Source organism: Cetorhinus maximus, chromosome 17 (genome assembly GCF_964194155.1).
Source record: "Cetorhinus maximus chromosome 17, sCetMax3.hap1.1, whole genome shotgun sequence".
NCBI lineage: Eukaryota > Metazoa > Chordata > Chondrichthyes > Lamniformes > Cetorhinidae > Cetorhinus > Cetorhinus maximus.
This window is the reverse complement of record NC_135895.1, coordinates 70,334,145-70,350,512: the sequence shown is the minus strand read 5'-3', so window position 1 is coordinate 70,350,512 and position 16,368 is coordinate 70,334,145. Positions and strand designations below refer to the sequence as shown.

The 16,368-nt window shown below is 39.7% G+C and overlaps 1 protein-coding gene across 2 annotated transcripts in view; it reads right to left on the bottom strand.

The window, feature by feature from the left end:
- Positions 1–16,368, bottom strand: part of edem3 (ER degradation enhancer, mannosidase alpha-like 3) — a 71,563-nt gene that overhangs the window by 53,486 nt on the left and 1,709 nt on the right. For both annotated transcript variants that reach the window (XM_078561426.1, XM_078561427.1), the window contains exon 2: positions 712–757. In XM_078561426.1, coding sequence (XP_078417552.1) covers positions 712–757 — 46 coding nt within the window. The remainder of the gene's footprint in view (positions 1–711; positions 758–16,368) is intronic.

Below are 16,368 nucleotides of genomic sequence, written 5' to 3'. Positions count from 1 at the left end.
TAAAAATTCAAAGTCTTTGAATCTGGGGCACTAGGAGCGGTCAAGCTTCGAATTAAACTAGGTTTTGTTCCCACAAATACTCAGGAGGATAGCTCTCCTCTTTTCTTCCCCTGTGATTTTGTTTGTTTGAAAGAAGAACGCAAGGTGCTCTATATACTGAGACCAATCATCTGTGGCTGGCTCAAAGGGATCAATTCTGCCAAACTGTGGCATTTCGGATGAGTATATCTTCTGTTATTTTTAACAAATTTAGATACTCACAATCACTGGGCGAGGTACAGCACCGAATCAGATTTATCCTCATCGCCAGTTTGTTATAGAGTTGATCTTCATGCAACTTTTCTTAGTGGAAACATTTAACTTTATTTACAAGACAGCAGTAGCAACTACACATGGCCACCAAACTCCATAACTAAAGAAATATTCTCCTTTAGAGATTCCCCATGCTGCTAACACACAGATCACATGATCTTACAGCACAGGATTATTCTTAAAGCTACAGTCCCACATTTTCCAAAACTATAATTACTACAGAGATACAACAGGCTTTCCCACTCCAGTACCTTTCCACCCTGGCTTGATGTCAATGCAACACATGGCTATGTAAAAGTATAACTAGTACCCCTAAATGCAGCACTTTCATACACTATCTAAAGAAATATAAATGCAGTGCAAATGAAAGGAATCTCAATAAGGGTTGGTGCAGCTTACCATGTAATTTTGATATGCATGATCAAACATCTCCAATACTTGATCCCTGCAAGTAAAAAAAGTATCAAATTAAAATACAACTGTAAGAAGGACACAATTACATTATACATTACATCCTACATTACAACAGTGCCTACACTTTTTTATTTCATTGTAAAGTGTTTTGAGATAATCCAGTGGTTTGAAAAGCACTATATAAATGCAAGTCTTTCTTGGTACAATTACATCTTGCTGGGGCCACAACTGCTTTACAGCAGAGCAGGCTGGCCCCTTACAGAAAATTCCTTAGAAAAATTCAGTGATTAAATACATTTTTCAGGATAAAAAGGAGTAACTCATATTTCCTAGTACCCGAGCCGGTGCAATTTTCCAAGTGTGTACATAAAGAGCAATTGTGAACAGATCAGTCTGCATGTACCAATTATTGTTGAAAACTTTGCAGCGTTGGAAAATAATTTCAGACAGGATCTGTTATTTATGCCAAATTGTAAAACAATTGTAACAAAAGCGGTGTCATTCAAAATGTTTTATAACTGTTGAAGTGGTTAAAAAGAAAGATGGCCACTCATTTGTTTGAACTAACTAAACATTTAAGCCATGCCAAATCATTTCCATGTACCAAATTGTAACATGGAGAGAAATTACCATAGACATTTATTCAGCCACCAGATAGGATTTTGTCCTTTTGTATGCAGCAGGAGAAAAAGACGAAAACCTCAGTTCATTTCACAATGAGTTAGACAGCATTGACAGAGCTGAGCTTTCCTTATGTGAACCTTTTTTCTATTTTACATCTATCCAAAAAAAGAAAACCTTCCCTTCTGATACTTTACATTCAATTAAAGCTTAACAGTGCTAGGAGCAAATTTGGTACTAAGTGCAACCCCTGTTTTTCTCTAACCATCAAGAACTGAAGAGAATTTAATTTCAACCAAAGAAAATTTGTGGTAATTACTTGTGTGAATTACTAAACATTCAATATCACATATGTAGCTTCTATTATATGCAAAGAGGAAAAGACTGTAAAATAACTTGCTTAACTTTTGAATTGCGTCAGAATAGTCACTACAGAATGCTCTCTCCTACACCCACACAAAATCTCTCAAATACCAAAGATTTCATGATTTTTTACTCCAATCTGCCAGAGGGCAAATTCCCCATGTTGGTTTCAGTTATGTTTTTCAAACCTCGGGCTACTTTAAAACTAACACCCTACAGGAAAAAAAGTAAATCTCTCACTGCTCAACATTGAAAGATTTAATTTATTATTACAAGCCAAAAACTTGCACATTTTTAGTTGAGAAAGTGACTTTTGTGGTCAAACTTGAATAGCTGTAAATTACTACTATTGTGTCTAAATTTGCTAGGTAGAAAAATACTGGCTGTTCAAGATAAATATAACTTGTAATCAAATTGAGCTTTACAATTGTGGAACAGGATGTGGGATATAGCAAGTGTTTATTTTAAGAGTCAAAGAAAACAACATGCATCTTAAATTTTATGAGGCAGTTGGATGGGACCATGTGATTTTTTAAATTCATTTATGGGATGTGGGCGTCACTGGTTAGGCCAGCATGTATTGCCCATCCCTAATTGCCCTTGAGAAGGTGGTGGTGAGCTGCCTTCTTGAACTGCTGTAATCCATGTGGTGTATGTGCACCCAGTGTTGTTCGGGAGGGAGTTCCAGGATTTTGACCTAGCAACAGTGAAGGAACAGCGATATATTTCCACGTCAGGATGGTGAGTGGCTTCCAGGTGGTGGTGTTCCCATGTGTCTGCTGCCCTTGTCCTTCTGGATGGTGGTGGTCATGGGTTTGGAAGGTGCTGGCTAAGGAGCTTTGGTGAGTTGCTGCAGTGCATCTTGTAGATGGTATACACTGCTGCTACTGTGCATCAGTGGTGGAGGGAGTGAATGATAGTAAACGTCTCAAGAATTGCATAACAAACATCTTCTAAACGCAATCTTCCTGCGGCCTTGTCGCAATGTAATTGAATCCAAAACCCTTCAACTAAACATTACAAAACTCTGTCATTCAAATTTGTGAAAAAGAAATCAACTTGAATTGAGATGTAAAAGAATGAATTACTTCAACATATAGTGTCAGTTGTGGCTCAGTTGGTAGCACTCTTGCTTCTGAGCGACAAGGGGATTCAAATCCCATGGCAAGACTTGAGCATAATACATCAAGCCTTACACTCCAGTGCAGTATTGAAGGAGTGTTGCACTGTCGAATGTGTCTTTCAGAGGCCCCATCTGCCCTCTCAGATGGATGTAAAAGATCCCAGGGCACTAATCTGAAAAAGAGCTTTCCTTGGTGTCCTAGCCAATATATATCCTCAACATCACAAAAAAAGGGATTATCTGGTCATTATCACAAAGCTGTTTGGGAACATGCTGTCTCAAAATGGCTGCCATGTTTCCTACATTTACAACGGTGACTATACTTCAAAAAGTACTTCTTTGGTTTTAAGTGTGCTTTAAGATTTCCAGTGGTTGTGAAATGTGCTATATTAATGCAAGTCTTTCTTTATTCTTTTTAAATAGCATTTCATCATGTCAAAATACCTAATATCAATTCATATTATTTTTGGAATACAATGACGATTATTACATAGACAAACACGGTAAACATTTTATGCTAGTAATGTCCCAAAAATACCAATGGTAGGAATAACCAATTAATCTATATGTTTCCAGCCCAAAGAGGGAGGCATTGCTGGATCTGGATATGGAGAATGAGATGGATCAAGTGGATCAGTGTCAGTTGGAAGTGGGCCAATTTCACTGGACTGAGAACAGATCTGTCTCAGATAAATTGGAATCTAAGATTAACAAGCAAAATTGAACAATGAGCTGTCTTGAAAGAGATGGTTCGGGTACAATCGAGGTACATTCCCATAAGAAGGAAAGGTAGCGCAACCAATGCCAGAGCTCTGGAGGATGAAAATTATTATAGAGAGTAAGATGGAAGTAGATAAAGTGGGTGCATGACAGATGTCAGGTTGATAAATAAAAATGAAAATGAAAACCAGGCCAAATATAAAAAGCTCAGAGAAGAAGTGAAAAAGGAAATAAGAAAGGCAAAGAGAGAGCATGAGAAGAGACTAGCAGTGAACATAAGAGATAATCCAAAAGCCTCTATAGGTATATAAATAGTAAAAAAGTAGTAAGAGGAAGGGTGGGGACAATTAGGGAACAAAAAAGGGAATTATAAAGGGGAGGCACACAACATGAGTAAGGTACTAAATGAATACTTTACATTATTTATCAAAGATGCTGCCAAAGCCATAGTGAAAGAGGACAAAGCTGAGAAACTGGATGGGCTAAAAATTGCTAAGTGGGGATATTGGAAAGGCTGGCTGTACTTAAAGTTAAGTTCCCAGGTCTAGATGGGATGCATTCAAGGATGCTGAGGGAAGGGTGGAAATTCTGGAGGTACTGGCAATTAATGCTCCTTAGATATGGGTGGTACCAAAGATTTGGAATTTGGAGAATTCCAAATGCTAAACGTTTGTTCAAGAAAAGGTGCAAGGATAAACTCAGCAACTATAGGCCAGTCAGTTAAATCTTGGTGGTGAGAAAGTTTTTTGATAAGGGTAAAGTGCTTGGTGTGGTGTATATGGACTTCCAAAAAGGTGTTTGATAAAGTGCCACATTACAGACTGTTCAGCAAAGTTAAAGCCCATGAAATGAAAGGGGAAGTCACAATGTGGATCTGAAGTAGGCTGAGTGACAGCTAACAGACAGCAGTGATGAACAGTTATTTTTTGGTTTGTAGAAAGATACGTAGTGGGGTTCTCCAAGCATTGGTACCAGGACTACTGCTTTTCTTCATCTATATTAATGACCTAGGCTTGGGTGTACATGGCACAATTTCAAAATTTGCAGATGACACAAAACTTGGAAGTACAGTGAACTGTGATGAGGATAGGCCTCCTCCTGTGCTGCAACCATTCTATGACTCCAGGATATGACAGACTTCAAAAGGAAATAGCTACTGGAATGGGCTAACATGTGACAGACTTAATTTAATGCACTGAAGTGCTAAGTGACACATTTTGATGAGAAGAATGAGGTGGAGCAATATAATTCTGAAGGAGGTGCAGGAACAGAGAGACCTTGGGATATATGTGCAGAAATTGTTGAAAGTGGCAGATTGAGAGAGTGGACTATATTAATAGGAGCATAGATATGATGAACAACCTGTATAAAACATAGGTTCAGCCTCAACTGGAGTATTGTGTCCAATTCTGGGCACCACAATTTAGGAAGGATGGGAAGGCTTTAGAGGGAGTGCAGAAAAGATTCAAGAGAATGGTTCCAGGGATGAGGGACTTTAATTACATGGATAGATTCGAGAAGTTTGTTTTTTCTCCTTAGAGAAGAGAAGATTAAGAGGCAATTTGATAGAGGTGATCAATATCATGAGGGGACCTAGGCAGAATAGATAGAGAGAAACTGTTTCCGTTGGCAGAAGGGTCAAGAACCAGAGGACACCAATTCAAGGTAATTGGCAAAAAGAAGCAATAGCAACATGAAGAAAAAAAGGTTTTTTATGCAGCAAACAGTTAGGATCTGGAAGGAACTGTCTCTGTGTGGTGGAGGCAGATTCAATCTTGGCTATCAAAAGGGAGCTGGATAAGCACCTGAAGAGCAAAAAAATTGCACGGCCATGGAAAAGGATAAGGGCGCAGGATTATCTGGGTTGCTCTTGCAGAAAGCTTGCATGGCCACATTGGGCCAACTGGTCTCCTTCTGTGCTGTAACCATTCTATGATCTGTATTTTGGTGGTGTTGGCCAAGGGAGAAATTTTGCCCAGGACATTTGGAGAACTTCTCTTTCTCTTCAAATAGTGCCATAAGGCCCTTAAAAGGTACAGAAAAACAGTAGGTAGGGCTCCAGTGAGATGGTTTCCTGCCCATAAAGCAAATAAGCAATTAACAATGCAGTGGTCAGGCTCACATGTGAATAATGTTTCCTTGGGCAAAGTATCAGAGGACGTTAGTTACCTATAGAACAATTATCTCAGTATCGGGAATTGGGTTAAGAGAACATAAGAATCAGGAGCAGCAGTAGGCCACTCAGTCCCTTGATAAGATCATAGGTGATCAGATTGTGGTCTTTACTTTCCTATCTACCCTCTATACACTTTGGCTCCCTTGTCAATCAAGAATCTAACTCAGCCTTAAAAATATTCAACGACCCTGCCTCCACCACTCTCTGCAGAGAGAATAATGAACCTCAAGAGAAAAGATTTCTCAGCTCCATCTTAAAGGGGAGACCCCTAATTTTTAAACTGTGTCCTCCAGTTCTAGTCTCTCCCATAAGGGGAAAACATCCTTTCAGCAGCAGCCCTGTCAAGTCTCTTCAGGATCTTATTTGCTTCAATAAGATCACCTCTCATTCTTCTAAACTCCAACTGGATACAGGCCCAACCTGCCCTCATAAAACAACCCCTTCATCCAAGGAATCAGTCGGGTGAACATTCTCTGCATTGCTCCTAATGTAATTACATCCTTTCTTAAAAAAGACCAAAACTGTACACAGTATTCCAGATGTGGTCTCACCAACACCCTTTCAACTGTAGCAAAACTTCCCTACTTTTACCAATCCCCGTGCAATAAACACCAACATCCCATTTTCCTTTTTCATCACTTGCTGTACCTGCATGTTAACTTTTTAACAATTTATGTACCAGGACACCCAGGTCCATCTGCAATCTATATGCTGCTTTTTTATTCTTCCTGCCAAAGTGGACAAGTTCACATTTTCCCACATTACACTCCATCTGCCAAATTTTTGTCCATTCACTTAACCTATCTATATCACTTTGCAGACTCCTTATGTCCTCTTCACAGCTTACTCTCCTGCCTTTGTGTTATCAGCAAATTTAGCAACCATACATTTGGACCTTTCATCCAAATCTTTGATATAGATTATAAATGGTTGAGGCTCCAGCATGTATCCCTGTGGCACTCCACTCATTACATCTTGCCCACCTGAAAATGACCCATTTATCCCCACTGTTTCCTATTAGCCAATCAATCCTTTATCCATACTAATATGTGACTCACTATACCATGAGCCCTTATTTTATGTAGTAACCTTTGATATCGCGCCTTATCAAATGCCTTTTGGAAATTTAAGTACACCAAATCCACAGCTTCCCCTTTATCCAAGTTGTTTGTTACGTCCTCAAATAATTAATAAATTAGTCAAATACGATTTCCCTTTCACAAAACCATGTTGAATCTGTCTGATTGCACTGAGATTTTCCAAGAGCCTTGCTATAACAATTCCTCCTCAATAATAAATTCTAGCATTTTCCCTCTGACTGATGTTAGGCTAACTGGCCTGTAATTTCCTGCTTTCTGTCTCCTCTTTTCTTGGATAGAGAAGTTGTATTCACTACTTTTCAATCTGATGGGACCTTTCCAAAATTTAGGGAATTTTGGAAAATTAAAACCAATGCATCTACTATCTCAGCAGCCACTTTTTTTTTTAAGAGGCTAGGTTGGAGTCTATCAGCACGTGAGGACTTGTCGGCCTTTAGTCCTAATAATTTTCTCAGTACCCTTTCTCTGGTGATTGTAATTTCTCTCTCCCTTTTACCTTTTGATTTAGTTATTTCTGGGAAGTTATTTGTGTCTTCTACACTAAAGGAGAGAAAATTGGCAAGAAAAAAGAGATGGAGTGGTCAAGGCACAGGAGTACGAGATCTGCCAGCCTTCTGCCACAGGTCCACTGTGAGCCTCAAGAAGGTTGGCAAATAAATTGATGGGAGAGAAACAGAGAGCCTTTGAACCAACTTTTTTGTTCAATGTGACAATACATTTAGCAAACACAGTTTTCCAAAAGTTACATTTTAAATGATTTCAAGAAAACACAAACACCCGCTGAAATGAACACATCAGCAATCACATATTATTTGCATAAAAACTCTGATCCAGTAGGTAGTAAGAAACCACTAATATCTCACTAGCAGCTGCATGATGAAACAGAGAACCAGTCTTTTTTTGTTAAATGATCTACATCTTGTTAAAGCAGGTTTTTTAAAAAAAAGTAGTGTTCTTTAATAAAATATTCCTACAGGAATGTTGAAACAGTGTTTCACAGTTCTGTACATTCAAATATTAACATAACCCCTCTATTTTTTTTACAGTATATTCTTCCGTTATCTCTACCACATCTTTAGACTTCATACCACATGAACCCAGCCTGGTATCTAGCGTGCACCCAAGCTACTAAGATAAACTAGAGGAAATTTAGCCAACAGCATTCACATATTCCCCCTCCAATAACTGTATCCCATAGAAGAACAAACCAAAATTCAGAAAATTAATAGCATTAGTGGCCTATGAAAGTATGGACTAGGAATCTGCTACAAGTTCAATAAAGTGTCTACAGAGTCAGTGCCACAATTTGCATTCTGGTTCTCCATATCTGACAACAGAGAAAAGCACATCTGCAAGACCAGCTGTTGACACTCATGTAAAATAGGAGGAAGAAAAGTGCAGGTGAACAGCATGCTTCTGAAACAAGAACAAAAGCCTGGTAAAGTTCAAAAGAGCTAGAAATACTCCAAACTGGTAACTCCTCAATTCCTCCTCCCGAGAAAAAGTCTAACCCTTTATGCTTCATGTTCTACTAAAGTATCCATCCAACCATTCAATTGCTGAGAAAGATTCAAAGGTTCGTGTAGCTTCGCCCAGGAAACACTCCATTCTTCTCCCAAAAATAGTAAATCAAATAAAATTCAACTATACAACTTTAGGCCAGACAATCCCAACAGGCTGCACTTCCTAGCTATGTATGTGAAAAACCACCATGTTTCATGTAACTATCCCCATAACCCAGAGTCCCATTCCTAATCAGTTATTCATCTAGCTTTACAAGTCTAAGAGGTGATCCAGAGTCGCGTTACCAGAAAACTGCACTTTCAGCTTGGGATACAGAGAAAGTGGCTTCCCAAAGTTGTGCGCTTCCAGATTGACACCCGGTTTGTCTCAATTCACAATACCTGTTATTTCCAAAGTGCCCCCTCTAAAATGCACCTAGGTAATCCCCATCTATGAAGCTATCAAGGATCTAAACAGAGAGGAAAACCCAACCTTGCCAGGTCTCTGCAGTTCACAAAATCTAATGTAGCTTAAAAGAAATAAAATCAAGCAAAATTTTTCTGATTAAACCCCAAACTGTGCCCTGAACCTTTCCTATTTTAGTGAGAAGGCAGAACAATAAAAAGTCTATCCAGATATATTAATCTTCAACCAGGGGTTATTCATTTTCATCTCAGAACAGTTTTACCTCAAAGTTTCCTAATTTCCCATTTCCCTAATGAATCAAGATTCAGTCCATTTGTTCTATTATTCTGTCAAAGAAATTAACACTTGATAAATCTAATTTGCTGCGTTCACTGTTCTATTGGGCATTTTTTTTTTCAGTTCTGATGAAAGGTCACAGACCTGGAACATTAACCCTGTTTCTCTCCCCACAGATGCTGCCAGACCTGCTGAGCATTTCTAGCATTTTCTGTTTTAATAAGAGAAGTACTTTACTCCTACCCATGAAATAAAAATACACACCCTCAAAATGTATTGCACATAAAAAGACATGTAGCCAGCTGGGATAAGAATGCTCTCAAGTAGATGTACAGGATCCCATGGCACTATTCAAATAGCAGAAGGGAGTTCTCCCAATCTGCTGGCCAACATTTATCCCTCAATCACCAATTTCTTTAAAAAAGATTAACTGCACATTATTGGATTGCTATTTGTGTGATCTTGATACACACAAATTGAGTGCTGCATTTTATCTGTAATTCAAAATTAATTTATTGGCTGTGACGCATTTAGGGCTTTGTGAGAAAATGAGAGGCATAATATAGATGCAAGTTCATCATTTACTTCCTTTATTACTTTACTGTACCTGTTCCTTCAGGTATCATCAATGTATATAAAAAACACTGAGTTGGTAGACAGGCATGTCATTTACAAGATTTACAACATATGATTGGTAGAGCAGTAGTTTGACACTCTTGGGAACATTTGGCACAAAAGTAGCCAGTTTTTCTTTCATAAACCACACATTTGCTTCTTTAACAGGCTTATACAGTATTGTTTTTAGGATTTTTAAAATTTTTAACCAATTCATTCAGGACATGCCTGTGCATACCATTCCACCACTTTTTATTTGTTAACCTTGGTCAGAATTACAAACACACAGAGTAAAGACTGAGGTAGCCTAATAAAAAAGTTGCTAATCACATCTATTGTAGCAATAGAAAACACATCCAAAACTAAGCATTTGCAGCCTACAAAATCATTCAAGGTTGACATAGTTTATTTGTATTTTGTGGTCATCCTCTCTTGGAGGTTTATTTGCTATAACAATTCCAATATTTATCCCCTCTGAAATCTGAGAAAGCCAAGACAAAAACTGATTCGTCTCCAACTCTGTGTTCACCTTTTTAACAAATATTTATGGAGACAGCAACAAGTTTCAGCTCTTCTTACACTATGAGGAACAGCAGTAAACCATTTAACCAAAAGTAAACTCAGAACACATCCCTTCTTCCATTGGCAAAGAACAAGACCAACTAAAATGGCATTCCATCACCTAGGGTACACTATCTAATTTTCCAGGCATTCGCCATCTATTTTTTAACGGGAGAGAAAGTAACATTATTTATTGGACTATGAACTAAACTGTTCTACTTTTACATGGTGTGGACTCATTTCATGCAAAAATGAATGGGCTCCATATTGAAGAAATTAACACAATACAGTGGGATATTTTCAATTAATTTTGGAAGGATTTGGTTCACTGAGCATGTAACTCAACGTGCTCTCAATTTCAAAACAATGCAGCAATCCACTAGGATGAACAGTTTAGCACAGTGCAACAGGAACTAGGATGGGGAAATTGCTGATGTGTGCGCCCTGCAACAAACTCTTTCTTCATCGTGTTCACATCCACTTACAAAAAAGTTTAGATCCTTGCAGTCATACACCAATTTCTTACGCAGAAAAGTGCAAAAATGTTTTGACCCCCATTTAAAAATACAATATATGTTGAAGACATTTCATTTTTTGTAGCCTAACTTTGTTCAGTCAACATGTACTATACTTCCAACAAATACATGATCAGTTTCCAATCAACTCTGGTTCCTGATAATTACAGTCAGAAATCAACTACAAAGCACAAGAGTCATAGAGCCACTTACATCACAGAAGGAGGCCATTTGGGCTTCGATCCATGCCAGCTCCCTGCAGAGCAATCCAGTCAGTCCATCTGCCCCTGCACCACCACCCCACCCTCCTCAATCACTGCAGCATTGAAATTTCATTTCCTTCAAGTGCCCATCCAATTTCGCTTTGAAATCATTGATTGTTTCTACTTCCAATAATCTCTTGGGTAGTGGCTTCCAGCCGAACCTTGTAACTAAAACCCCGAATCCTGGAACCATTCTGGTAAATCTCCTCTGCACCTTCTCAAGGACTTCCCATCTTTCCTAAAGTGTGGTGACCAGAACTGGATGCAAAATCCTAGTTGGGTCTAACCAGAGCTTTATACACGTCCAGCATAACTTCCCTGCTTTTGTACCCAATGCCTCTATTTATGAAGCCCAGGATCCCATATTATTTGCTAACCACCCTCTCAATAGGCTTTGCCATCTTCAAAGAATGGTACACAAGCATCCTTGGGTCCCTCTGTCCCTGCACACGGTTTAGAATTGTGTCATTAAGTCTCTCTTGCCTTTCCCTGCCCTTTCTGCCAAAATGCATTACCTCACACTTCTGCGTATTGAATTGCATCTGCCACTTGTCTGCCTATTCTGCTAGCCTATCTATGCCCTGCTTCAGGCAATTCATATTGTCCTCACTGTTTGCCACTCCTCCATATTCCAAGATCCAAGTATCTATATATAGCAAAAAAGCAGTGGTTGTAGCACTGCCCCTTGAGGAACAACATTGTCTACCACACCCCAGTCCGAAAACAACCATCTACCACGACTCACTGTTTTCTGTCCTTAAGCCAAATTTTTATCAAATTGAACTTTCCTATTCCATAAGCCTCAAGTTTGTTAACCAGCTTTTTAAGTGGTACTTTGTCTAACACTTTCTTAAAATCCATGTAGTCAATATCCATTGCATCCCCTTCATCAAACTTCTTCGTTACTTCATCAAAAAAATTAGTTAGATTAGGCAAACACAATTTGTCTTTTACAAATATGTGCTAACTCAAATTTCTCCAAGAGACTGTTCCCTGATTAAGGATTCCAAAACCTTACCCACCACTGATGTTAAACTAATCAGCCTGTAGTTGCTATGACTGTTCTTACACCCTTTGTTGAATAAGGGTGTCACATTTGCCACTCATCAATCCTCCAGCACCTCCTCCAAATCTAGCGAAGATTGAAAGATTAAGACAAGCTCTTCCACTATCTCCACCATCACTTCCTTTCGCAACCTGGGATGCAAGCCATCTGGACCAGGTGACTCATCTCTCCAAAGCATTGCCAAACTTTCTAGTGCCTCCTCCTTTTCAATTTTCACACTATCCATTGCCTCCACTAACTATGCTTCTACTGATATTTTTGGGTTCCCTTTTATGTTGACTGCCATTTTATTCATATACTCTTTCTTTGCCAGTCTTATTTTCCTCTTCACTCCCCTCTCAGCCTATTGTATTTGACCTGTATCTCACTTGAAGAATTCATCTGACACGCATCAGATACTTTCCATTTTTTTCATCATAATTTCTAACTTCCTCATCATCCAAAGGACCTGTTTTTGCCTCCCTTACCTTTCACCTTTGCTGGAATGTGCCTCACCTGTACCTGAAGCATTCCTTCCTTAGATCACCCATTGTTCCAGTACAGATTTTCCTGTCAGTCTCTTGTTCCATTTTATTCTGGCTAGATTCCTTCTCATCGAATTGAAATTAGCCCGCTTCCAATTTAGAAGTTCTACATTAGATTGTTCCTTGCCTTTCTCCACTACTAATCTAAACCTTGTGGTACAGTGATCACTCTTACCCAAGTGTTCCCCCACAGACACTTGGTCCACTTGGCCCACTTCTTTTCCCAGGACCAGATCCAGCAATGCCTCCATTTCAGTTGGGCTGAGAACATATGAACACATTTCAGACATTCCTCCCACATCTTACCCTTTACTCTTACATTATCCCAAACGATATTTCAGTAATTAAAGTTCCCCAGTATCACCACTTTACAGTTCTTGCACATTCCCCTGCAGATTAGTTCCCCAATCTCTCTCTCTCAATTATTTGGAGGCCTACAGAATACTCAAAGTAGCATGATCATACCATTTTTGCTTCTCAACTCTAACCAAATGGACTTTGTCCTTGCCTCACCTTCTTTCAACACTGTAATGTCTTCTCTAATCTGTACTGCCACCCGACTTCCCTTTTTATCTTTTCTGAAGACTTCATATCCATGTATATACATTAAACACCCAGTACTTCATAATTTCTAATCATTTTTTTGTTATTGCCACTACATCATGTTCCTACACGGCTATTTGTGCTTATAGCTCACCAATGTTATTCACTAACTTTGTGCATTTACATACATGCATTGTACAGCAGTCTCTGCATTCGTAGTCTTTCTTGGTCTCTCCTATCCAATGCGGTACTATTTCCTTCTCCAGTACTGCCCAACACTCAATTCTACTTTTTAAACTTCCTCCCTAGCTGCTGAAAATCTGACCTTAGGACCTCAATACCCGCCCCCTCTATGTTGTAGGTACCAAAGTGTACCACAAGTTCTGGCTAATTTCCCTTCCCCCTGCAGAATATTCTGCACCCTCTCCATGGTGTCCTTTATTCTGGTACCAGGGAGGCTACACACCATGCGGGACTCACGATGACGGTTACAGAAATGCCTATCTGTTCCCCTAATAATGGAATGCCCTATAACAGAATTTCTGTGCTTTGCTGTTCCCTCTTGTACAGTCCCTTACTCATTGCTGCCATGGTTGAGGCTATACTCCTCCATGGCATCGTCACTCCCAGCAGTCTTTAATACTGTGTATCTGTTTGAGATTGGCACACACCCTGAAGGCTCCTGCACAACCTGCACCTTCCTACACTTCTGGATGGCCACCTGAACTCTCACTGGCTGCAGGGCGACCACCTCCTGGAACATACAATCCAAGAAACTCTCATTCATCCTGATGCACTGTAAGGACTCCAGTTGCCCTTCAAGCTCAGAAATCCTGAGCTCAGGTTGGAGCAGCTGGAGGCACTTCCTACACATGGTCACCCAAGACATGTAAAGCATCCTGAAATTCCCACGTGATGCAGTAATTGCAAGCAATGGGTCTCAGGTGTCCATCCATGATGTGAAAAAAAATCTCTAGTCCCAGTTAATAACCTGTTTAAACTATTAATTTTAATGAATCCCTCCAGGCTTACTCTGTAGTTATACGCTTATTAATTCACCTACTGTTATACTAACCCTGATTAAATATTTCTAATTTCCAAACACCCAGTTTGAATGAGTACCCTAGTTTAGAAAGAGAAAAGAGAAAGAGAAAAATACTCACCAAGCAATCACTTATCTACTTCTCTCTGACATCACATGAAGATTATTTTGTACACGGTCGGCAGGCTCTGAACCCGCGCACCTCCTGGCTGGTCTCACTCTGTTCTTACACTCGCTGCTACTGCTGCCACCACTCTTTTCCCTCCCTGTTGATCTCTCTCTGTTCCCATTCTCACTGCTGCCACTGCTCTTTTACCTCCCCGCCAGTCTCTCTCTGTTCCCATTCTCACTGTTGCCACTGCACTTTTACTTCCCCGTTGATCTCACTCTGTTCCCATTCTCACTGCTGCTACTGCTCTTTTACCTCCCCGTTGATCTCACTCTGCTCCCATTCTCACTGCTGCCACTGCTCTTTTACCTCTCTGCTGGTCTCACTTTGCTCCCATTCTCACTGCTGCCACTGCTCTTTTACCTCCCCGCCGGTCTCTCTCTGTTCCCATTCTCACTGTTGCCACTGCTCTTTTACCTCTCTGCTGGTCTCACTTTGCTCCCATTCTCGCTGCTGCCACTGCTCTTTTACCTCCCTGCCGGTCTCATCCTCGCTGCTGCTGCCATCGCTTTTACCTCTCCACTGGTCTCACTCTGTTCTCGCTCTTATTGCTGCTGCCACCACTCTTATCTCTCCCCGCTGGTCTCGCTCATATGAATTACATTAAGCATGCATTCCCTGATCTTCTGCTTCAAAAGTATCTTTAAAATTATCCTTGTTTAAAATGTGATTTTTGTGGAAGGCAAATTCTTTCACTGAAAACTTTAAACAGAAAATAATGGTTAAATCATCAAACCCTGAAAATGTGGAATTTCAGACTCACTGAGTATGGAGTCTTTATCAACAGAAACAGCACTGGAATTCATACAATAACTGGTTAAATCAGTAAATTTGATTTCAGAACTAATAATCCTATTGCAACTTTATCAAACTTTAATGAAATTCAACCCATACCCAAACCTTGTTTGAATCTGGGCAAAGGAGATGGTAGATGCAAAGTATCAGAAAACATCTATAAATTCTTTCATGGGGAAAACAAGAGTCACAAAACCTGGACAGAACTGGGCATAAGCATTATTAATGATACAGCACAAAACAGTTTAGCAGGAAGCATTAAAGTTTAAATTAGTGGTAGTAATGTATACCAGTTAACAGTGATGTTTCACAGAGATCGGAGTTAAGGCTTATCAGCTTGTGACTATCTTTATTAACGACACTAGATGTGGTGTTGAAGGAATGATATGCAAATTTGTGGGCAAAATCAAGCTACAGTGGGGACTGTACAGGATGGTCAACTACTGCAAGCAAGTCTCAATATGTTGAGGCAATGTATGCTTATCTTAGAAAAATGTAGTGCTATGCACATAGGCAGGTCTAATACCTTACAAACAGAATTTAAGCCAGTGGTGAAAGAAGATCCAGGTGTTATTGTGCATCACTGGCGAAAGGTTCATGACCAATGAACTTCAGCCATACCTAAAGCAAATTGACTTCTATGATCTATTCACAGGACAATTCACAAAATAAAAAGAACCATTCTGTTCTCATAGGCCTCAGTTTGAATACAGTGTCTGGGTTTGGTCCCCTCACATGGCAGGGGGTACTGAAGCTTTGGAAAGGGTGAAAAAGAGGGCCACATAATTTAAAACCCCTTACCTATCCAGATAGGGTCAAAGAAATGGATCTGTATACTTTGGAGAAATGCAGTCAAGGGCGAGGACCAGGAGGGTCATGTTTGCAGATTATTTAAGGGCAGAACTAGGTTGGATGTTAGGCAGTTATTTTTTCCCCCAGAGAATAGTAAACCTAGGGAACAGGTTGCTAGTTCATGTAATGAATGAAGGTTCACTGCATTCTTTAAGGAGAGAGGTAAACTTGTTTCTGGCTGAGAGAGAAATCACCCTGTACTGGAAGTGGGGATGCTGTAACATTAATCAAGGTCAATGTGAACTCCCAGACTAGTTTTGATTGCCTAAAGGGGTCAGAAAGGAACTTTCCTGGTTTTGCCTCCTAATTAGCCTGAGATATTTATCAGGCTTTCCATCTCTCCCAATAAGTTACTAGCCTCCATGTGGGTGGGCAGTACTGTGATGCAT